This window comes from Vipera ursinii, assembly GCF_947247035.1.
Source record: "Vipera ursinii genome assembly, chromosome: Z".
In the NCBI taxonomy this organism is placed as follows: Eukaryota; Metazoa; Chordata; class Lepidosauria; order Squamata; family Viperidae; genus Vipera; species Vipera ursinii.
This window is the reverse complement of record NC_139517.1, coordinates 60,509,515-60,531,166: the sequence shown is the minus strand read 5'-3', so window position 1 is coordinate 60,531,166 and position 21,652 is coordinate 60,509,515. Positions and strand designations below refer to the sequence as shown.

Below are 21,652 nucleotides of genomic sequence, written 5' to 3'. Positions count from 1 at the left end.
ACATATCTCGCCTTGACTCCACTCTTCAGTCAAACCCTGTACTGCGCATGAGCGCATGTACACACATGTGCACACATTTTTTGTGGCTCCCAGTTTTCCCTTTTGTGAGGGAACCGGTTCTCAGTGGCTCTTTCACTGTTTCAGGTTGCTGACCCCTGATCTAGCTTGTATCTGGCCATACTGAAACCAAGTTTGTACTATTTTTTCCTCTTTTAAAATATTAAATGGCTTTAATTGCCATACATTCCTTTCCAGTCTAAGGATTTCTTTATATGTAGTCACATCATGTTTAAATCCCACATTTATATTTTCTATCGCATGTTTAGGTATTGCCCAAATTGGTATTTTATAACTTAACTTATATCGATATTTTTTCCAAACTCGCAACAGGGCATACCTTAATATATGTGTCTTAAAAACATTATCCACCTTTTTATCATACAATAAATAAGCATGCCAGCCATATAACAAATCACACCCCTCAATATTCAATAATCTCCCTTCTGTTAAATTAAACCAATTACTAATTGATGATAAAGCCACAGCCTCATAATATAATTTAAGATTGGGCACTTTAAGACCACCTCTTTCACGTACGTCTTGCATTATCTTAAATTTAACTCTTGGTCTTTCCCCTGCCGAAATAAATTTATTGATACCTCTCTGCCATTCCTCCAAATTTGAGTCTTTTTTAAGTATAGGAATCATTTGAAACAAAAATAAAAATTTTGGCAAAACATTCATTTTTACTGCTGCAATTCTTCCCAATACAGACAATTGGAATTTTCTCCAACTATCTAATTCTTTTTGTATTTTTAACCATAAAAATTCATAATTATTTTTATACAATTTCACATTTGAAGCTGAAAGATATACCCCCAAATATTTAATCTTTTTAACTATTTCACATCCAGTTAATTCTCCTAAAACCTCCTTTTGTTCTGTAGTCATATTTTAGACAATATTTTAATTTTTTGCCTATTCACCTTAAATCCAGAAAATTGACCATACTGCAATTTTTTTTCCATTAAATCCACAACCGATTGAGTCGGTTGACTTAATGTAATAACCAAGTCATCCGCAAATGCTCTCAATCTATAATCTTGATCTTTTATTTTAATTCCCTTTATTTTCTTTGAATCATGTATCTTAATCAATAATATTTCCAGTGTTAAAACAAACAGCAATGGCGACAACGGACATCCCTGTCTTGTACCCTTTTCAATTTTACAAGCTTCTGTTAAACTACCATTAATTATTATTTGAGCTTTTTGTTTTTAATAAATTGATCTAATAGGTTGTAGAAACTTATCATCAAACTCCATCTTCTCTAAAACTTTAAATAAAAATTGCCAATTCAATTGATCGAACGCTTTTTCAGCATCCAAAAAAATCAGCACTGCAGAGACCTGGTTATTTCTTTCCAAAAATTCCAATAAATCTACAATATGTTTCACATTGTTCTTCATTTGTCTACCACTTATAAATACTGTTTGGTCACTATGAATCATTCGCTGCATTACCTTCATTAATCTATTTGCTAAACCTTTTGCAAATATCAAATGGTATCTGAAATGGTATAGGGTGTTAGATGTTTAGTGCCAGCCATGGCAGTTACCCAAAAGGGTCATCAGATGGAAGCAAAGAGGCTTCTTTGCTTCCACTGATGAGCCAAGGGTCTCAGACCCCTACAGCCCCATTGGCGAGAGAGTTTTTGGTTAGGGAGGGGCCCTGACCCCCCATAAATGTTCTGTACCAGCCTGCTACCGGCCTTGCAGAAAAGGCAACCCCTTTACAGACGGCAAGAGGCTGGAATACGTCTGCCAAATTTATTACAAAAACAAGACACGAACCAAGATACCGGAGCTTTGAAACACTATCTGAGCGGTTGCTTTCAGCAAACCAGCCCTCCCCACACAAGTCCTTTATAAAGAGTTCAGGGCGTGGCTTCTCTCTCCCTCCTTCCGAGAAGCCCCATTGCCTTCCTCTGCTTACTCCTACTTGACTGCCTCCTGCATCGGGCGTCCTTGAACAGAGCCAGCTGTGGGTCATCTTCATCCACACTGTCAGGCTCACACAGCTGGGTCTCCATGGTGACCAAGTGGGAGGGGCCTGCCTGAGGGCTATCATCAGCAAGGTCTTCAACACCCCCTCCTCCCCCTCATCTGAGTCATCCAACCCAACTGCCAAACCCACAGGCTGAACCTGAATCACAACAATAAATACCTCTGCACGAGGGGCTGCTCTTTGTTCAGATTCTCTTCAGTTTTAGTTCTTGTTCTGTTCCAGTTATGCTATGCTAGCTTGCTTTCTTTTCTTTTGTTCTCTCTCACATCCAGGCATGAATGCCTTCATGCCAAGTAATTCTTTATCTTTAATCTATCATTGAATAAACTTCATATGATTGCATCTCTGCGTGATGCCTTTTACTTGGAAGCACCTTAATGATCCATCGACCTCATGAGATCATCTCACAAGTTGGTAGCAAGAGCATGGTTTAAGGGAACGCTTCCAAGCCAGCCAGCGGCTATACTACAAGATGTCTGGAAGATCCAGCACAAACCCATTTAAAATGAATGGCAGGAAATCTCTGATTGTGATCAGGAGTCATCAATCAAAGACTGCATCCCTGCCTCCAGCCAAGCCTCCAGCCCCTGAAGCAAACTCCGTTCCAGGTGAGAGCACAGATGACCTCCATTCTCTCAGAGGATCCAGCAGAGCATCTAGGACCCCTTCACATGCCTCTCTACAACTGAACGCCACAGAGAGAAGCATAGAAGGCTTGCAGACTGCCCAAGACTGCTCAGATGCTGCAGAAACAGACCTGGCTGAAGCCAAACACCGCGCGAGCGAGATAACTCCACAGGAATGTGAAGAGCTGCTTGTAAAGCTTCTTACAATGCAAAAGAGGGGGACACTAGCCCAGGAAACCTCTGAACACCTGGTGAGTCTTTCCCAAGCGACCATGAGGCCCCCAAATATGGCGCCCGCCACCCTTAGTGACCCCGGGACCCCAGGGCTTTTGGCACAAAGCCCCCTGCCCAGCTGTGAGCTACAGCTTCCTGGGGCAAGCAGAAACAAGATGGCTGCCCCCAGAGCGCCCACATGGTCTGGCACAGGAAACAAGATGGCGGCCCCCAGTAACCCCACATGGTCTAATAAATACAGGCCTCAATTAAGCCTGGAGGCCCAGCAATCCCTGGCATCCAGCCGAAATAGCATGCAATCCCTGGCATCCGGCCAAAGTAGCATGCAAATTCCTGGGTCCTCCCCACCACAAAGCCTAAAGTCCTATGATAGCTTTAAGGCCTGTCCAGCCAAGGCTGATACAAGTACAGCAGCACTTGAGACAGCCATCCAGGTCCTAGCTGCAGCCCTGGAGGCCAAAAAGACATCGGGAGTGACCATCCTCCCTCCAAAGCCTCCTACCCTCTCCCCAGGGCCTAACCGCTGGGAGGGGTCCAGCCTGGAGCCTCCCAACAATCAACCCCTGCAGCCTCCCACCTTCTCTTCAGGTCTTCAGGACCAGCAATGGGCTTCTCAAGGCAAATCAGGCAATCCAGGCAATCCATGTGTCATCCAGTCTCCATCCTGCCGGGAGGCATCTTGCAATCCTCAGGAGGAATCATTGCAGCATAAAACAAAGACTCAAATGCAGGCTGGCAAATCTGGGCTCTGCCCCCCCATGCCCCATGGGAAGAGAAAAATCCCGAGCATGCCCGGATGGATTTAACAAATAATCAAGGAAAAATTCCCTCCTCGACCACTAGAGGGTTTCCTTTCCCTTTTACCTCAATGGACAGCTCTGAAATGTATGCTAACGGAACTGAAAAGGATTTTTCTCCAGCATCTAATCTTCCGAATGACTTTAAAAAACTGCAACTTGGGGGGGAGAATTACAACAGTTGGAGTAGAGATATACAGGTATATCTCTTAAAGAATGGAACTCTAGAAATGGTTCAGAAACCACCTCCTCTCCCGTGGGGACCCCGAGAAGAGTGGAGACACAGGCAGGCTTACTCGACTCTGCTGAGTTCACTGGACAACAACTTGTTCTCCAGCATTCCAGAAGGACTCAGAGCTGGTGAAGTTTGGCAGTTATTATACAATCTATTCAACAGCAACACCATTGGTTCGATCACCAGACACACAACTGAGTTTTATACAACCAGACTGAGGTTTGGTGCCAGCATGCCTGAACATCTTGCAAAATTAAAGGCATTCAGGGCAGAATTGATGTCCAGAAACTACCCAGTGACTGATGCGAACATGGTCGCAGTCATCCTGGCTTCCCTGGACAGGAGTTGGAGCAATTTCATTGTTTCACTGGAAGCGGCCAGGAGGGAAGACTTAAATCTGTCCTACCTCACAGGGAGACTCATCAAGGAAGATAGAAGGAGAAGAGATGCAGGAGAATACACCAGAGTCACCACTCAGCAAGCCAGAAGGGAGCGCCACAACTCAGAGCAAATTAATACACTACTTAAGTGTTTCATCTGTGGCTCTGAGAAGCACCTCAAGAAAGACTGCCCCCATCAACAACAAGCCCCTAAATGTGGTCCCAATCAAGTAAGGGGCAAGCGGCAAGAAAGGGGGCGTGGCAGGGGCAAAGGAAATACCAATGGAAATTTTCTGCATACTTGTTCCCTCACCCCCATGACAAAGGCTGATAGCTCCACTGACTTATGGTTGCTGGACTCTGGAGCTTCTTCTCACATTACTAATATGAGTCAAGGTTTTAAAAGGCTAAAGAAAATTAACTCATCTGTCAAAGTGGCCAACGGTGATAAAGCTTTAGTTCTTGGGGAGGGCATTGTTTCTGTACCTGGACTTGGAAAAGTTGAAGGGGTGTTACATGCCCCCTCCCTTGCCAACAACCTATTAAGTATTATCAAATTATGTGACGATGACAAGGTGGAAGTTTTATTTTGCAAGGGGGGAGGTCATGTCACACGGAACCAGAGGGTCATTGGAAATATAGCCATCATAAATTGTTTGCCATATTTCTCCCCTGAGAGCCCACCCACCTCAGAAGGGCCCCACAGCCAGCCCCAAGGCTGTTTAAAGAGCGCAAGGCTGAAGCAGTTGCACCCAAGCCCCCACAGGCTGCCCCAAGGCTTTCCAAAGGCAGTGTGGGCAAGGAACCTGAATCTCAGCAGGCACCTACAGCACCACTCAAAGCAACTAGAGCCAAGAGGGTGTCAGTGGGGAAGCCACTCCACGATAAGTGTGCCCATCTCTTACACAGAAGATTAGGTCATGCGAGCTTCCCTCTAGTTAAAAAGATGGGAGAATTTGCTGAGGGAGTCCAGCTCAAGGATTGTGACGTGTTTCTGGACTGTGCCATTTGTAAGAAAACAAAGAGGAAGGCTGCCCCTATCCCAAAGGTGTCATTGCGTAAAGCTCAGTACCCGTACCAACTAGTACATGTTGATCTGGTTGGGCCTTTTACACCATCCCTAGGAAAGAAACAGTATTTTCTCACTGCCGTTGATGATTTTTCATGATACGGCCACGTGTATACCCTCACAGAAATATCCAAAGCCTTTGACGCCATAAAGTCACTGTACAACTTTGTAGAGACCCAGTATAAGACCAAGATCACACAACTGCAGAGCGATCGCGGGGCTGAGTTCATGTCCTGAAAGTTCCAGGACTGGGTAAGGCGTAAGGGCATCCGCCATTTTCTTACTGCACCATTCAGCCCCTCTCAGAATGGCGTAGCTGAGAAAAGAAATGGAATCCTGCAAACCATGATGCGTAGTCTGATTGCAGACGCTGGAGTCGCAGAATCATACTGGGGGGAGGCAGTCCACTACGCCAATTACACCTTAAACCGCACCTGGAGCAGTGTTGTGAACCAGACCCCATATTTCCTGGTTCATGGTAGGAAACCAAATCTGGGACATTTGCGTGTGTTTGGTTCCTATGCATGGCTGCACATCCCCAAGCAGCTGCGGAAGAACGGGAGATCTGTCTCCCAGAGACTAAGGTTCTTGGGCTATGCTCCTGGCTCCAAGGCCTATCGTTTCCTGGGAGAAGGGGGCAGGCCTGTGACTTCCCAATCTGCCTCTTTCGAAGAGGACTCCAATTGGACCCAGATCCACTCGAATGATCTGAGCCCATATGCCAACCAACCTAGCAAGGACACACTGACCACATCACCTGAGACGACCACATACCCTGCCACCGACGAAAGTGAGGAACAAGACGAAGATGCATCCAGTCCCATGGAGGAAGACACGCCGTCTTCACCCCCAGCGATGCCTCAGAGACCCACGGAAGAAAAGGGGGGTGAGTGGCAGAAGGTAAGGAGGTCAAAGCGGTCCAACAAAGGGATCCCGCCAAAGAGAATTGACATTGGCCACATCGCGTCTGTCAACAGCGTTGCGGTCACCCCAAAATCCTTCTCTGACATCCAGGAGCTGCCCATCGAAGAGCAGGAAAAATGGCAGCTCGCGATGGAGAAGGAGATGCAGAGCTTAAAGAAACTCAAGGTCTTCACCCCCCAGCAACCACCAAAAGAGAGAAAAGTCATTGGCACCAGGTGGGTTTACAAAGCCAAACCACTTGTCAATGGCCTCTACCTGTATAAGGCCCGTTTGGTAGCCCAGGGCTTCGCTCAGCGCTACATGGAGGACTACTCGGAGACCTACTCTCCAACCGTCCGGGCAGAAAGTGTCAAGGCCGCCCTTGTGAATTCAGCCACTCTGGGAGAGGAAGTCTTCCAATTCGACATCCAGACGGCTACCTCCACGCCAACTTGGATTGGCAGATCTACGTGAGGGCTCCTCCTGGCTATCAGCAAGAAGGGGGAAATAGATGGTTACTCCAAAAAGGGTTATATGGCCTCAAGCAGTCAGGGAAATTATGGTATGACTGTCTTAGAAAGAGTTTAGAACAAGTTGGTTTCACTGCATCCCATGCAGATGAATGTGTCTTCACACGCAACTCCAAGGGTATCACAGAATGGGTGTTAGTTTATGTGGACGACGGCCTGACAAGGAAGGGTGTGATGAATTTGCCAAGGCCCTGGAAGAAAAGTTTACTCTGAAGTCTTTGGGGCGGGTTGACAAGTACTTGGGTGTGCATATTTTGGCCACTAAGGGGGGGTTCGCTCTATCTCAAAAAGAAAAGATAGAGGAGTTATTGGCCAAATGCAAAATGGCAGAATCTAATCCTACGCATAGCCCAATGCAAAGCGACTTTTACAACCACACTCTCAAGGACGGTCCTGAGTTCACAGATAACACGCTTTACAGATCTGTGATTGGCTCCTTGCTATACATCAGCAATTGGAGCAGACCTGATACAGCTTTAGCTGTGAATCTATTGTCCAGGCACGTGGAACACCCAAAGGAATTCCACTGGACTGCTGTTAAAAGGGTACTTAGATACCTTAGGGGCACGGCTGATGCTCTCCTTATGCTAGAACCAGAGAAGGGGAAGACGGCCCAGCTCTCCGCTTACTCAGACACAGACTGGGCTGGCGACACCAAAAGTAGACGGAGCACCTCTGGTTTCCTCATATTGCTAAATGGCTGTCCAATACATTGGCATGTTAGGCAGCAAAAATTTATTTCTTGCTCCACGGCCGAGGCTGAATATGCCAGCCTATCAGACACGGCCAATGATTTGACTTGGTTCAATGATCTGATAACAAGCATCTGGGCATCTCCTCCTCTGCCCATCCAAATTCTAGAGGATAACACAGCCGCAATTGCAATCTCGGGCGCTTATGCAGTAGGATCTAGGTCTCGCCACATAGACATACGCTATAAAAATGTCAGGCAGCTTGCCAAAGAGGGTTTTATACATGTTGAGCACTGTCACACAGCTGACCAGATAGCTGATCTGTTCACCAAACCTGTTCCCATTGACCGGCACAACCTTCTGTGTAAGCGTTTGTGTTTGGCCTTCTGAATGTTTTTATGCATGTCTATGACACCCGCTCGTCCCCTCACACACATTCACTGGTCCCTGTCATTGGCTGGCAAGAAGGGGAATTGTTAGATGTTTAGTGCCAGCCATGGCAGTTACCCAAAAGGGTCATCAGATGGAAGCAAAGAGGCTTCTTTGCTTCCACTGATGAGCCAAGGGTCTCAGACCCCTACAGCCCCATTGGCGAGAGAGTTTTATGGTTAGGGAGGGGCCCAGACCCCCCATAAATACCTCTGCACGAGGGGCTGCTCTTTGTTCAGATTCTCTTCAGTTTTAGTTCTTGTTCTGTTCCAGTTATGCTATGCTAGCTTGCTTTCTTTTCTTTTGTTCTCTCTCACATGCAGGCATGAATGCCTTCATGCCAAGTAATTCTTTATCTTTAATCTATCATTGAATAAACTTTATATGATTGCATCTCTGCGTGATGCCTTTTACTTGGAAGCACCTTAACGATCCATCGACCTCATGAGATCATCTCACATAGGGTTTCCTGCCTTAGCAGGGGGTTGGACTAAATGACCTATAAGGTCCCTTCCAACTACTACTACTACTACTTCTTCTTCTTCTTCTTCTTCTTCTTCTTCTTCTTCTTCTTCTTCTTCTTCTTCTTCTTCCTCTTCCTCCTCCTCCTCCTCCTCCTCCTCTTCCTCCTCCTCCTCCTCTTCTTCTTCTTCTTCTTCTTCTTCTTCTTCTTCTTCTTCCTCCTCCTCCTCCTCTTCTTCTTCTTCTTCTTCTTCTTCTTCTTCTTCTTCTTATTATTATTATTATTATTATTATTATTATTATTATTATTATTATTATTATCTTATAATCAGTATTTAAAAGTGATGTTGGCCTGTAATTTTTGATTTGGGTAAGATCTTGATCTCCCTTCAGAATCAGCAATATAAAAGCTGTTTTCCACGATGGAGGCACTTCTCCAGATTGAATTGTTCTAAATAATTCTTTTAAAGGTTCCACCATTTCTAACTGTAAATCTTTATATAAACGGCAGTCAAGCCATCTGTTCCTGGTGCTTTCCCCACCTTTAATTGTTTAATTGTTAAAAAAAATTCTTCATCATTTATCGGTTGATTCATCCCTTTCCTTTGCTCTTGTGCAAGAACAGGGATATTCACTTCTTGTAAATATCTATCTATATCTACATCTTGAATCTTATCCCTGAGTAAAATTCAACAAAAGCCTTTTTAATAAGCTTCTGCTGAAACACCTCTTTACCCTTGTATTCTATTCTATCTATATTACGTGACCTTTGTTTCTTCCTTAACAAGTAAGCTAACCATCTACCCGGCTTATAAGCATTACAAAAAGTATTATGTTTAACATACCGTACATTAGTTGCCACTTGATCTGCCATCAACATATTAAACTGACCTCTTAACAAAGTAATTGCTTCTTTAATCTTTTTATCAGATGGATTCAAAATTAAAGCCTTCTCTTTCCTCTTAATTTCCTCCTCTAACTCTTTTCACTTATATTCCAGTTTACGCCTATATTTATTATTCAAGTATATTAACACTCCTCCCGTATAAGCTTTACTTGCACCCCAAACCATTTCAATAAAAGTACCCTTATGCTAATATAAGTACCCTTATGTTAATATAAAACTCTGGCAAGTCCTTAAAGAGATGGGCATACCAGACCATCTTATTTGTCTCTTGAGAAATCTATATGCGGGCCAAGAAGCAACAGTGAGAACTGGACACGGAACCACTGATTGGTTCAAAATTGGGAAAGGAGTCCGGCAAGGCTGTATACTGTTGCCTTGCCTATTTAACTTATATGCAGAGCACATCATGAGAAAGGCAGGGCTAGATGAATCAAAAGTTGGAATTAAGATTGCCGGAAGAAATATCAACAACCTAAGATATGCAGATGATACCGCTCTAATGGCAGAAAGTGAAGAAGAACTAAAGAGCCTATTGTTGCGGGTGAAGAAGGAGAGTGCAAAACTTGGGTTGAAACTAAACATTAAGAAAACCAAGATCATGGCATCTGGCCCTCTCAATTCCTGGCAAATAGATGGGGAAGAAATGGAGGTAGTGACAGATTTTATTTTCCTGGGCTCCAAGATCACTGCAGATGGGGACTGTAGCCAAGAAATTAAAAGACGCTTGCTCCTTGGGAGGAAAGTCATGGCAAATCTAGACAGCACACTAAAAAGCAGACATCACCCTGTCAACAAAAGTGCATATAGTAGAGGCTATGGTCTTCCCAGTTTCAATGTATGGCAGTGAAAGCTGGACCATAAGAAAGGCTGAGCGCCAAAGAATTGAAGCCTTTGAACTATGGTGCTGGAGAAGACTCGCGCGAGTTCCTTGGACTGCAAGGCAATCAAACCGGTCAGTCCTAGAGGAGATCAACCTTGACTGCTCTTTAGAAGGCCAGATCCTGAAGCTAAAACTCAAATACTTTGGCCACCTAATGAGAAGGAAGGACTCACTGGAGAAGAGCCTAATGCTGGGAAAGATTGAGGGCAATAGAAGAAGGGGACGACAGAGAATGAGGTGGCTGGATGGAGTCACTGAAGCAGTAGGGGTGAGCTTAGATGGACTCCAGAAGATGGTAGAGGACAGGAAGGCCTGGAAGAACATTGTCCATAGGGTCGCGATGGGTCGGACACAACTTCGCAACTAACAACAACAACCCTTATGCATATTTATATTAAAAAATTATTTCATCTTTTTTTTACATTCTTCCACATTTTCTTGATATCTAAACAGATTTTCATTCAGTCTCCAAGACCTCCTCTCTCCACTCTCTTTTTCCAGTTCCAGCCATACTGGACTATGATCTGATAGAGTTCTTGGACATATCTTAATCTTCTTAATCCTAGAAAAAAATCATTAGTAACTAATACAAAATTGATCCTTGAAAAAGATTGATACCTATCGGAAAAAAAGGTAGTCTTTTTCTTCCAAATTTTTTCTCTCCAAACATCTCTCAATTCCAAGTCATCTTTCATCTCAAAAAAGGATTGAGGCAATCTAGCATGATTTGGTATACCGTAGTTTCCGGCGTATAAAACTACTTTTTAACCCATGAAAATCTTCTCAAAAGTCAGGGGTCGTCTTATACGCCGGGTGCTGAAAATTTAGGGACAGGGCTGGCTGGAAAACCTGGAGCGGATCTCCCATTTAGTCTGCGCAGGGAAAGCGGGACCAATTGGAGAAGAAGCTGCAGTCTGTGATTTTTTTACAGGCTGGGGTCTGGGCGTCTTTTCTTCTAAAGTTGAAGAGCAGCTGTAGTATATCCCAACTTGAAAGGCAGGTGGGGAAGGCAGCAGCCAGAGCAGCGGCTTAGCTCTAAGGACACATTTGACTCAGGAACTGGGCGGGCTGGCTGGAAAACCTGGAGCGGATCTCCCATTTGGTCTTTTTTTTAAAAAAAATCCCATTTATATCCTGCCCTTCTCCGAAGACTCAGGGTGGCTTACAATTTAAAGCACAAATCAATGCGCTTAGCAATAGCCTTCATTCTATGTATATGCCTGTTTATTAGGGTTTTCACCCCCCCAAGCAGCATTATTACAAAGTCAGCTTATTGCCCCCAACAATCTGGGTCCTCATTTTACCTACCTTGGAAGGATGGAAAGCTGAGTCCACCTTGAGCCTGGTGGGATGAGAACCTGCACTAATTGCAGGCAGCTTGTGTTACTTAAGGCTCTGTGCAGGGAAAGCTTTAGAGTGAATTAGGAAAAGTGAAAAAGTGAATTAGGAAAATAGGGAATGGTTGCTGGAATCAGGGGCTGCCACAAAGAAGAGAAGCTATTCTCCAAAGCACCTGAAAGCAGGACAAGGAGTAACGGATGGAAACTAATCAGGAGAGAAGCAACCTAGAACTAAGGAGAAACTTCCTGACAGTTAGAACAATTAACCAGTGGAACAACCTGCCTCCAGAAGTGGTGAATGCTCCAACACTGGAAGTTTTTAAGAAGAGACTGGCCAGCCATTTGTCTGAAATGGTATAGGGTTTCCTGCCTTAGCAGGGGGTTGGACTAGATGACCTCCAAGGTCCCTTCCAACTTATTATTATTATTATTATTATTATTATTATTATTATTATTATTATTATTATTATAGTTTAATCCACTTGCACTGTTTTATGTTTACATGTTTGATGACAAACAGCCTTATGTTTATAAGTGACAGTTTTCCTACTAAGCACCTGCATGTCATAAGCATTTGAATTAAAATTACCATATTAAAATCAAATCTGATGTTTTTTAATTTTTATTTGGTGTGTGTTGGAAGAGGGGTAGTCTTATACGGCAAGTATAGCCCAAACCCTATAATTTAACAGGAAATGTAGGGGGTCGTCTTATATGCCCAGTCATCTTATACGCCGGAAAATATGGTACTTCTAAAAATATCTTTTTTGTCTTTTTGTACATCCAGGACACCATTGCAATCTCCCATCAAAATACACGATTTATAATCCCATTGAACTATCTTGTTATGTAAAAATTTATAAAATTCTCCTTGCTGTTGATTAGGGGCATATAATCCAACCAAAAGTATTTTCTTGCCTTCTATTAACAACTCAGTTCTAACATATCTTCCTTGTTTGTCTGTTTCAATTAAATTAGCTGTTAAATTCTTCTTCACGTAAATCACTACTCCATTTTTCTTATCTGGAGCAGACGCATTAAACTGTGTACCCAATCTAAAGTTTATCAAATATTTTTGATCACCTGCTCAAATATACATTTCCTGTAAACAAATAACATCATTTTTAAATTGTTTCAAATACTGAAATACTTTCTTTCTCTTGTGCGGGGAATTTATTCCATTAACATTCCAGGTTAGAAACTTTGACACCATCTTTTGTGACCTGAAGCTTTCGGAGTGCCTCTTGCAAAACCACCTGCACCTGCCTCTTTGGTTTCGCTCCTCCCACTGCTTCACTATAAGTAGGTTCTTGAGATATAATTGTAACCTTCTGTTGTTCTTGTTCTTGTTTCATTTGTCTAATTGCAGCCCATGTCATTCTTTGTTCTCTAACCTCTTCTGATGACGTCTGGGACTGCTCAACTTCTGGAATTTGCTGAGATTCTTTATCCTTCTGCAAAGTAACTCCCTCAGCTCCTTGTACACTCTCCACTCGAATCTGACGCTTTCCTTCGTTCTTCCTTCCTTTAAATTCTTAAGATGGTGGAGAACCTGCCTTCAATATGTTAGAATTAAAATCTTGTGGCTTGAAAACTGTATTAAGACGATATCTCGTGCCAGCAAAATTCACCACCAAGCCTACTGGAATCTCCCATCTAAGCTGAAGCTGCCATTTCTTTAATTCCTCTACCAAAAAAGCAAATTCTTTTCTTCTCCTTAAAATTCTTGGAGGAATCTCTTTCAGAATCAAAACTTCTTGCTCAGCAACTTTAAATCTATTGTTGTAAAAGGCTTGGATAATCACATTTCTGATTGATCTCTTTGTAAAATAAACCACCACATCTCTAGGTAATTTTCTTTGTCTGGCAATCCAAGAATTATCACAAAATATTTTGTCTATCTCCCCCATAATATCTTCTGCTTGATGCTCCAAAACCAGTTCAAGGGCTTATGCCAATAACTCTTTCAAGTTTTCCTTTGGGTCTTCAATCCTCTAATCCTCACTGCAAACTCCATATCTCTATATTGTATCATAACTACATCATCATCGATCTTTTCCATCACATTGTCAGCTTCCAACATTTTAGTATCCAATCTCAAATTATTTTGATTCAACTCTTCCATACGATCATCCAGACACTCAATACAGACTGCCAGCCCTTGAAATGCAGCTAAAATCTGATCTTATTTCAGTATTCTTCTCCTCAATAAGATCAGCTATTTGCTGTGATTGGTTTTTTAAAGCATCTTGTAAAGCGTCTTGTAAATCTTTTATTGTTAATGTGGGTGTGGGTGCGGGTGCCACAGGAGGAGACATCAAAGCCTGTAATGAAGAATGCTGAACTGGCGAAGCACCAGCACTTCTAGGAACTTTAGTTGGTTTAGAAGCCATCTTAACACCCAGTTAATTTCTATTGTGCACTTTCACTTTCCACACTGCTTGCAACTTTTTCTTTCAAAATAAACCAGAGTTAAAGTTCAAATACTTGCTGTTCCAATATTCTCCTGCACAGCTCTGCCTACATCCAGGTAATCCAAAGTTAATTGTTGATTGCAGGGATGGTTGCAGCGTCCTGCTCCACTCCAAAGCCTTGGAGCATAGAAGTCCCTGAGTCCGGAGCTAGTTCAGGCTTTGGGGGGGCTCTCACCCTTCAACCCCCAGAATTTAAACTCTGGTGGTCTAGGGGAGCTCTACCCCTACCTGAACGCTTACCCCCCCTCTTCTCCTGAGGAGAGGGTTTCTGAGCCGCAAAACAGCTGATCATTGCTGTTTTAGTGGTTCCAACGGAAAACAACGGGGCTGACAGCCGGAACGGTCACCATCGACGGAGCCTTGCCACCCGGAAGTCATCCTCTCGTATTTCCTCATTTTTCTCATTAATAAGCTCTGCCATTTGCTCAGATATTTGCTCAGATTGAAGTTTTAAAGCATCTTTTAAATCTTGTAGTGTTAATGTGGCTGTAGGTGCTGCGGGGGGTGGCATCAATGTTTGAAGTCCAGATTGTTGAACTGGTGAAGCCCCCGCACTTTTAGAAGCATGGAATCTAGGTGGTTTGGAAGCCATTTTAACACCCAATTAACTTTCGTTTCTCACTTTCACTTTTCCATCCAAATTGCAACTTTTTTGCTTCAGTGTTAAATATCCAAGTCTTTTAAATCACTTTTAAGCCAACTTCCAATGTTTTTAACAGTCTTTTACAATTTTAAAAATCCACTTTATATCTTCTTCCTTCTTTTATTTTATTTTCCTTATTCTTTGTTCTTCCCATTTTCTCTAAAGATTTATTCCGGCGCCATCTTCCTCCCCTTCTTTTAAGTTAAACCGGAGTAAGATCATATACTTGCTGTTTCAATATTCTCCTGCTCAGCTCTGCCTGCGTCCAAGTAATCCAAAGTACAATATTGGGAGCAGGGATGTTTGCAGCATCCTGCTCTGTTTCAAAACCTTGAAACAGAGGAGTCCCCGAGTCCAGAGCTAATTCAGGCTCTGAGGGAGCTCTCACCCTTCGACCCCCAGAATGATAATTCTGGGGGTCTAGGGGAGCTCTACCTCTACCTGAATGCTCACCCCCCCTCTTCTCCCAAGAGGGGGATTCCCAAACTGCAAAACAGCTGATTGTTGCTGTTTTCACAATTTAAATGGAGCAACAGGGCTGATGGTCAGAAATGACCGTCTTTGACGGAGGCTTGCTACCCGGAAGTTCCCTCCAATTTATCTTTTGATGTCATGGAAGACAAGGGACCACCCACAGACATGGTAAAAGTAGCCACCATACCCCCGCCTGGGTAGCTGCTCGTCCCCAGTGAATTAAGAGACTTGGCAGAGGTGTTCAGTGAAAAGGAATGTGATGTTTTATCCCCTCATTGAGCAAATGACTGTGCCATTGAGATTTTACTTGGGATTAAGCTGCCAAAGCTGGAAATGTATGCAATGACCCCCCCTTGAAGGAACTGCGCCAGAATATTGATAAGAACATAGCCAAGGGTTTCATTCAGCCAGCCAAATCCCAAGTAGCCACCTCTGTGCTGTTCAAAGAAAAGAAAGTTGGGTCTCTTAGGCTCTGCATGGATTTTAAGGGGATTAATGTTGTGAGTATGGAAAACATGTACCCACTCTCACTCATGAAGGATCTATTGTCCCATTTGGTGAACGGAAAGCTTTTCACAAAGTTGGACTTGAGAGAAGTATATTACTGTATTAGAATAAGAGAAGGTGATGAATGGAAGACTGCTTTCAATAGTCCCCTGGGTAGTTACCAGTTCAAAGTTATGCCATTTGTATTGCATGGGGCTCCTGCAGTATTCATGCAATTGATCAACCAGGTGATACATGAACATTTGTATAAAGGTGTTTTGGTGTATCTTGATGATATCCTAAGCTACACGACGACTGCGACAGAACATGTGGGCTTAGTAAGGGACATTTTGAAAAAGCTGCTTGATGCTAAACTCTATGTCAAACTGTCAAAGTGTGAATTTCACCAAATGCATCTGGATTGTCAAGGCTACAGAATCTTCAGTGAAGGCATCGAAATGGATCCAGCCAAAGTAAAAGCTGTTATTGAATGGCAACTTCCAAAAACCTGAAAAGAACTACAGAGTTTCCTGGGATTTGTCAACTTTTACCACCAATTTATCCCTTCTTTTGCTGAGATTGCTTTGCCCCTTACAGATTTGTTAAAAACCGGCAAGAACGAAAGGAAACTGGCCAGCCACAGTCATTGAACCCAGTCCTAAAACACCCTCATCCTGAAGAACCTTCATGATTCAGGCCGACAGTAGTGATGTGGCCATGGGGGCGATGTTGTTGCAAAGGAACCATGATGGACTTTTACAACCCTGTGCTTACACTTCAAAGAAGTTCACTAAAACAGTGTCAATGAGCTATTTGGGAGAAAGAAGCTTTTGCCATTAGGTGGGCTTTACTCATGTGGCACCATTTCCTGGAGAGGAGCAAAGTGCCTTTTGAAATATGGACTGATCACAAAAACTTAGAGGCATTGAAAACTCCCTGCAAGCTCTCCCCTAAGCAAGTTTGTTAGGCGCAGTACTTTAATCGTTTCAATTTCAACCTTCGATACATACTAGGTGTTAAATATTTCTTGGCTGATGCCCTATCCAGATTACCACAATACAAAAGCCAGCGCAAACAGATTGTGGATTCTTATCATATCAGCACCGCAGCTTGTTCCCCAGATAACTCCAGAAGACCCACATCCTACTGCCTTTTCTAAATCTGACAATCCCCTTGTTACAAAACTAAAACAAAAACTGATCAAGGACTAATGGCTCAAAAAACCACCAAGCTGTCCTGACCCACAAGGATGGGTTGACTTGGAAAGGAGGGAAGTTATACTTGCCTGAATCTCTCTGTGTGCAGGCACTCCAGTGAAGCCATGATGGTCATTTTGGCTATTTGAAAAACTTGGATTTGATACGGAGGCAGTTTTGGTGGCCAGGTTTAAAGGGGGATGTAGAGAATTATGTAAAAAGCTGTGCAGTGTGTGCTATGATGAAAATAATTCCAGGAAAACCCCTGGACTGTTGCAGCCTGTTGCTGACCCTTCCCTACCATGGGAAGAAATTGCTATGGATTTTATTGTGGAATTACCTGAAAGTAGGGGAAATACAGTAATATGGACTGTAATTGATCTCTTTTCAAAACAGGCTCATTTCATTGCCTGCCCAGGTCTCCCTTCAGTGCAGAAACTAGCTAAGCTGTTCCTTAAACATATTTCACAGCGTTCCGAAGAGAATAATCTCCAACACAGGGGTGCAGTTCATGGCCAAATCCTGGAGGAGTTTTCTGAAACTGATTGGTTCTTCACCAGGGTTGTCATCAATTTTTCACCCATCTATGAATGGGGCAGCTGAAAAGGCGAACTCAATGGTGGAGCAATACCATAGGTGTTACATGGACTACTAGCAAATGAACTGGGCTGATCTCTTGCCTTTCACTGAAGTGGCATACAACAACACTGTCCACAGCAGCATGGGACTTACACCATTTAAGGTTGTCACCAGGAGGAATTTTGTCCCAATACCTGAATACCTTCATGAACCATCTGTTGTTGAGACCTTAGATCAATGGGCATCTTCATGGAAGGGAATTTGGGATGATGCAAAGAAAACTTTGGAAAAAGCCTCAAAATGTATAAAAACCAAGCTGACACAAAAGGACTCCTCACTGACAATTCCAGGTGGGAGAAAAAGTTTATCTATCCACAAAATATTTGAGACTCAGGTTACCCAGCAGAAAATTGGGACCAAAATTCCTGGGACCCTTTCCCATCGTAAGTGTTTTGAATCTAGTGACTGTAAGGTTAAACCTCCCTAGTCTTTTGGGCAAGATTCATCCTGTTTTTCAATATAGTTCACTGAAGCTTTATAGAGAGTAAAATTTGAGCCCCCTCCAAAGAAAGCCCGTGGTGGTAGCAGGGCAGACCCACTATGAAGTGAAGCAGATTTTAGATGCTAGACTGTACAAGAGAAAATTGCAGTATTTGGTACAATGGAAGGGTTATCCATTATCAGAAGCTACTTGGGTGAAATGTACCAATGTGAAAGCAGATAGGCTTATTCGTAGGTTTTATGATAAGCATCCAAACAAACCCAGGAGGGGTTCCTTGATCTAAGTCATTGTTTACATTACAGGATGGGGCCGAATGTCAGTGTTGTGACAACAGAAGTAATTGTAGCCATTTTACTTTTGTTTTTCTTTGTAACTTTCCACTCTATAGCTGGGGTTTTCCTTGCAGACAGACAAAGTGGGGAGGGAGAGGTATGAGCATTCTTAGTCATAACAATTGCAGCTGTGGTTACAATCAAGGTCAACGTGAATGAAGAATTTTGGCGGTAGAAGGGTGTCGAAGAAAAGCATTTTTTTGTAATTGGGGAATGTGATGTGTGACAGCTTGGTTTGAGGTGGGAATTGCAATTTGTAACTTTGTATCAGGGGAGGGAACTTTCAGTTTGGGGTTCAACTATGTAAGTGCTGATATTTTGTTTTGAATAAAATGTTCTTTAAGGACGGATTTCTTGTCTTGAAGTTCTTTTGACTGATTTCATCTATCGGAACCATGACACAACGACTTACACAGCATATGAGACCTCCATATAAAAGCTGGATTACTGAGAGGTTTGAAGAAAATATAAAAACTGAAAGTTTTTTGAATAAAGGCTATAGGACTATGATAAGGTGAAAATCTGGAAGTTCTGTACAAGATGGGAGTCATTACACCTTTTAAAACTGTTATTACTGTAATATAATTATGATTAGAAAACTACATCACATAAAACCATCTTTTAAAATTGTTATTACTATAATATAAATGTGATTAGAAAAAATGAAGAAAATCCTATGTTGTATATTTTTAAAGCACCCCAAAGAAAAGAAAACTAAAACAAGAGAAAGTGCAAAACATATCTCAACTATATAATCCTAGGTTGCATCAACAGAGAGATAGTTTTAAGATCATATGAACTGATAAGACCCCTTTATATTGCACTGGTGAAACCACACTTGGAATAACATATCTATTTCTGATCAGTAAGATATTAAAAAGATGGTAAAATTCTAGAAAGAGTACAGAGAAGAGCAGCAAAGGTGATAAAGGGTCTGGAAGCCTTAATTGAGGGAATAAGGAACTAGGTAATGAAGAAAAGGATGAGGGGTGATATGATACGAATCTTCCAGTACTTGAGGAGCTGTCACAGAGAAGAGGGAATCAACTTATTCTCCAAAGCACCTGAGGGCAAGACAAGAAGCAATGGGTGGAAGATCATTAAAGAGAGATCCAACCTAGAACTAAAGAAAAAATTCCTGATAGTGGAACAGTTTGCTTCTGGAACTTGTGGGTGTTCTATCCCTCAAGGTTTTCAAGAAGTGACCGGACAGCCATTTGTCTAGAATTGTATAGGTGAAGGCTTAGATCAGAAAACCTCCAACATCTCTTCCATTCTTCTGTTCTATCTTTCAAGATTATCAAAAATGGTCCATTAACTTGAAAAGGTGGAAGAACGAATTTGGAACATGACTATCTCTGGAGCATTTAAAGACATGTACAGATAGTTAAACCTGGTTTTTGTACAAAGTATGATTAAGATTTTATTTGTATAATCTCTTTTTTTCCTGGTTATTTGGATTAAAACATTAATAAGTGGACACTCCCCTGGTAGGTAATTTTTCTCAGCCATTTTCCTGTGGCTCCAGTTTGGCCACTGAGGATTTTACTTTATTTTTTAATAATAATAATAATAATAAGAGTAAAATGTTTTACCATTTGTCAGAACCCACTTCAATCCACATCTTAAGAAAGAAAGACTCTTGGAGACAAGATTATCCAAGCAGGAACTTTTACTAAAATATAGATGATAGAGGGTATAATAGACAGGATCTGAAGAATTCCCTCACAGATCAATATTTTTAAAGTGTCCCCAAGCAAACTCCATCCCTCAGTTCATTCGGTCAGTTCCAGATCAGCCAAGTTCCAGGTGGTAAGCCCCTCGTGGGAAAAAGAGAAACATCAGTCCATCCATAGCAGAATCAATCCCACCCCTTCACATTCCATCTGGAGAAACACCAAATCTCCCCCCCCTTTCTTAGTTGCCCGTAAGATGAGAGGGAGAATGCCTCTCATTGATCTTATTGTGATGGGTAACAGGCAGGCAAAATAAACAAAAAGTTACATCTAAGGAAAGGAAGTGGAAGCAATAAATCCCCATGTTTATTATGTTTATTCCCTCTCCTCCTTGGGAATGGTAGAATCCAAGAGGGAGAGGGGGAGATTTGGGTTTTGCACAGAAGAGACAGTTAGAAATGAAATATAAATGGATTCTGACTCCATTTCTTAATCTTGCTTGCAGTACAGGAGATTAAAGAGGACCTTAAGTTACAACCTGCCCCAGATGGATGACATTGCCATTATGATATGATCTTATCATTTTTAATTGAACTAAATGAAGCAACATAAAATATTAGTAATAAATATGTAAAATATCATGGTAAAAACACATGGTGAAACAGAGGGAAGAAGCCACATGAGTCTGGTAAAAGATATTGCTGCTTTAATTAGTTGAAGAGAGGTTCTTCCTTTGTGCTCCTGTATGTTTTAAAGCACCTCTTTTAAAGTACTTGCACTGTGGTATCATGAATATAATTGGAATTGGAATTTATAGAGACAGGTTTCATCTAAATCAAAATCAAAGTAGGGGACAGGGATAATACAAATGTACACAGGAACTGATAAATAAGAAGGAAGAATCATGGTGGTCAAATTAACTCAACAATATTAGCTCAGCTTTTTGAGAGATTTGATGGAGCTGAGATCTGCAATCCAAACTTTTCCCAGCACCCTTGCTGACTAAGTACTCCATCCCTTCAAACCATAATCAAGAAAAGGTTGGCTATGTAAAATAATTTTCAGTTATAGAATTTGCTAGTTCTTTGTAGTCAGCTTTAATATATGCACACACATTCTTGCCAATTTGCAGGAAGTTTTACAACTACCCTGCCAAGACTTGCCAAGGTTTTTATCCAATATCCCACTTATTCACTGAAAAGTAATGGAAATATAGTAGAAATAATATACATTAACATAAATATTATTATTTCATTACCTTCATAATTTTCTGGAATATTTACATTGCTTTTTGTAATTCTTTTCTGTAGTAGATTAAAAATTGAGGATTATAATATATTTTTGTTTTATACTCATTTCCCAATTTTCTCTGTGAATTCCTTTAAAATATTAACAAGTAATCATTTGCAAAATATTTCTGATTCTTCCTTTCACTTTACAGTATATTATTTGCAGACATTGTGGGGTTTACCAGTTTGGCATCTCAGTGCACTGCTCAAGAATTAGTGAAGCTTCTGAATGAACTCTTTGGAAAGTTTGATGAATTAGCCACAGTAAGTGTGTATGCTTTTGTCACTATGAATTTAATTTTAATTGCTTGTGAATTATACATAATTGAGATGTGTTTCTAATCCAGTTTCCAATGCTTTTTCTTCTAAAAAGTCAAAAATTCATCAAATAATTTTGGTTAACAATGTATAACACCAGGTTCAAACAATCCATGTAATTTCCGAGTACCA

At 41.9% G+C, this 21,652-nt stretch overlaps 1 protein-coding gene across 1 annotated transcript in view; it reads left to right on the top strand.

The window, feature by feature from the left end:
- Window positions 1-21,652, top strand: part of ADCY1 (adenylate cyclase 1) — a gene marked incomplete at its 5' end in the record, with an annotated part of 504,540 nt that overhangs the window by 210,571 nt on the left and 272,317 nt on the right. The window contains one exon of the mRNA XM_083378277.1: window positions 21,355-21,466. Coding sequence (XP_083234403.1) covers window positions 21,355-21,466 — 112 coding nt within the window. The remainder of the gene's footprint in view (window positions 1-21,354; window positions 21,467-21,652) is intronic.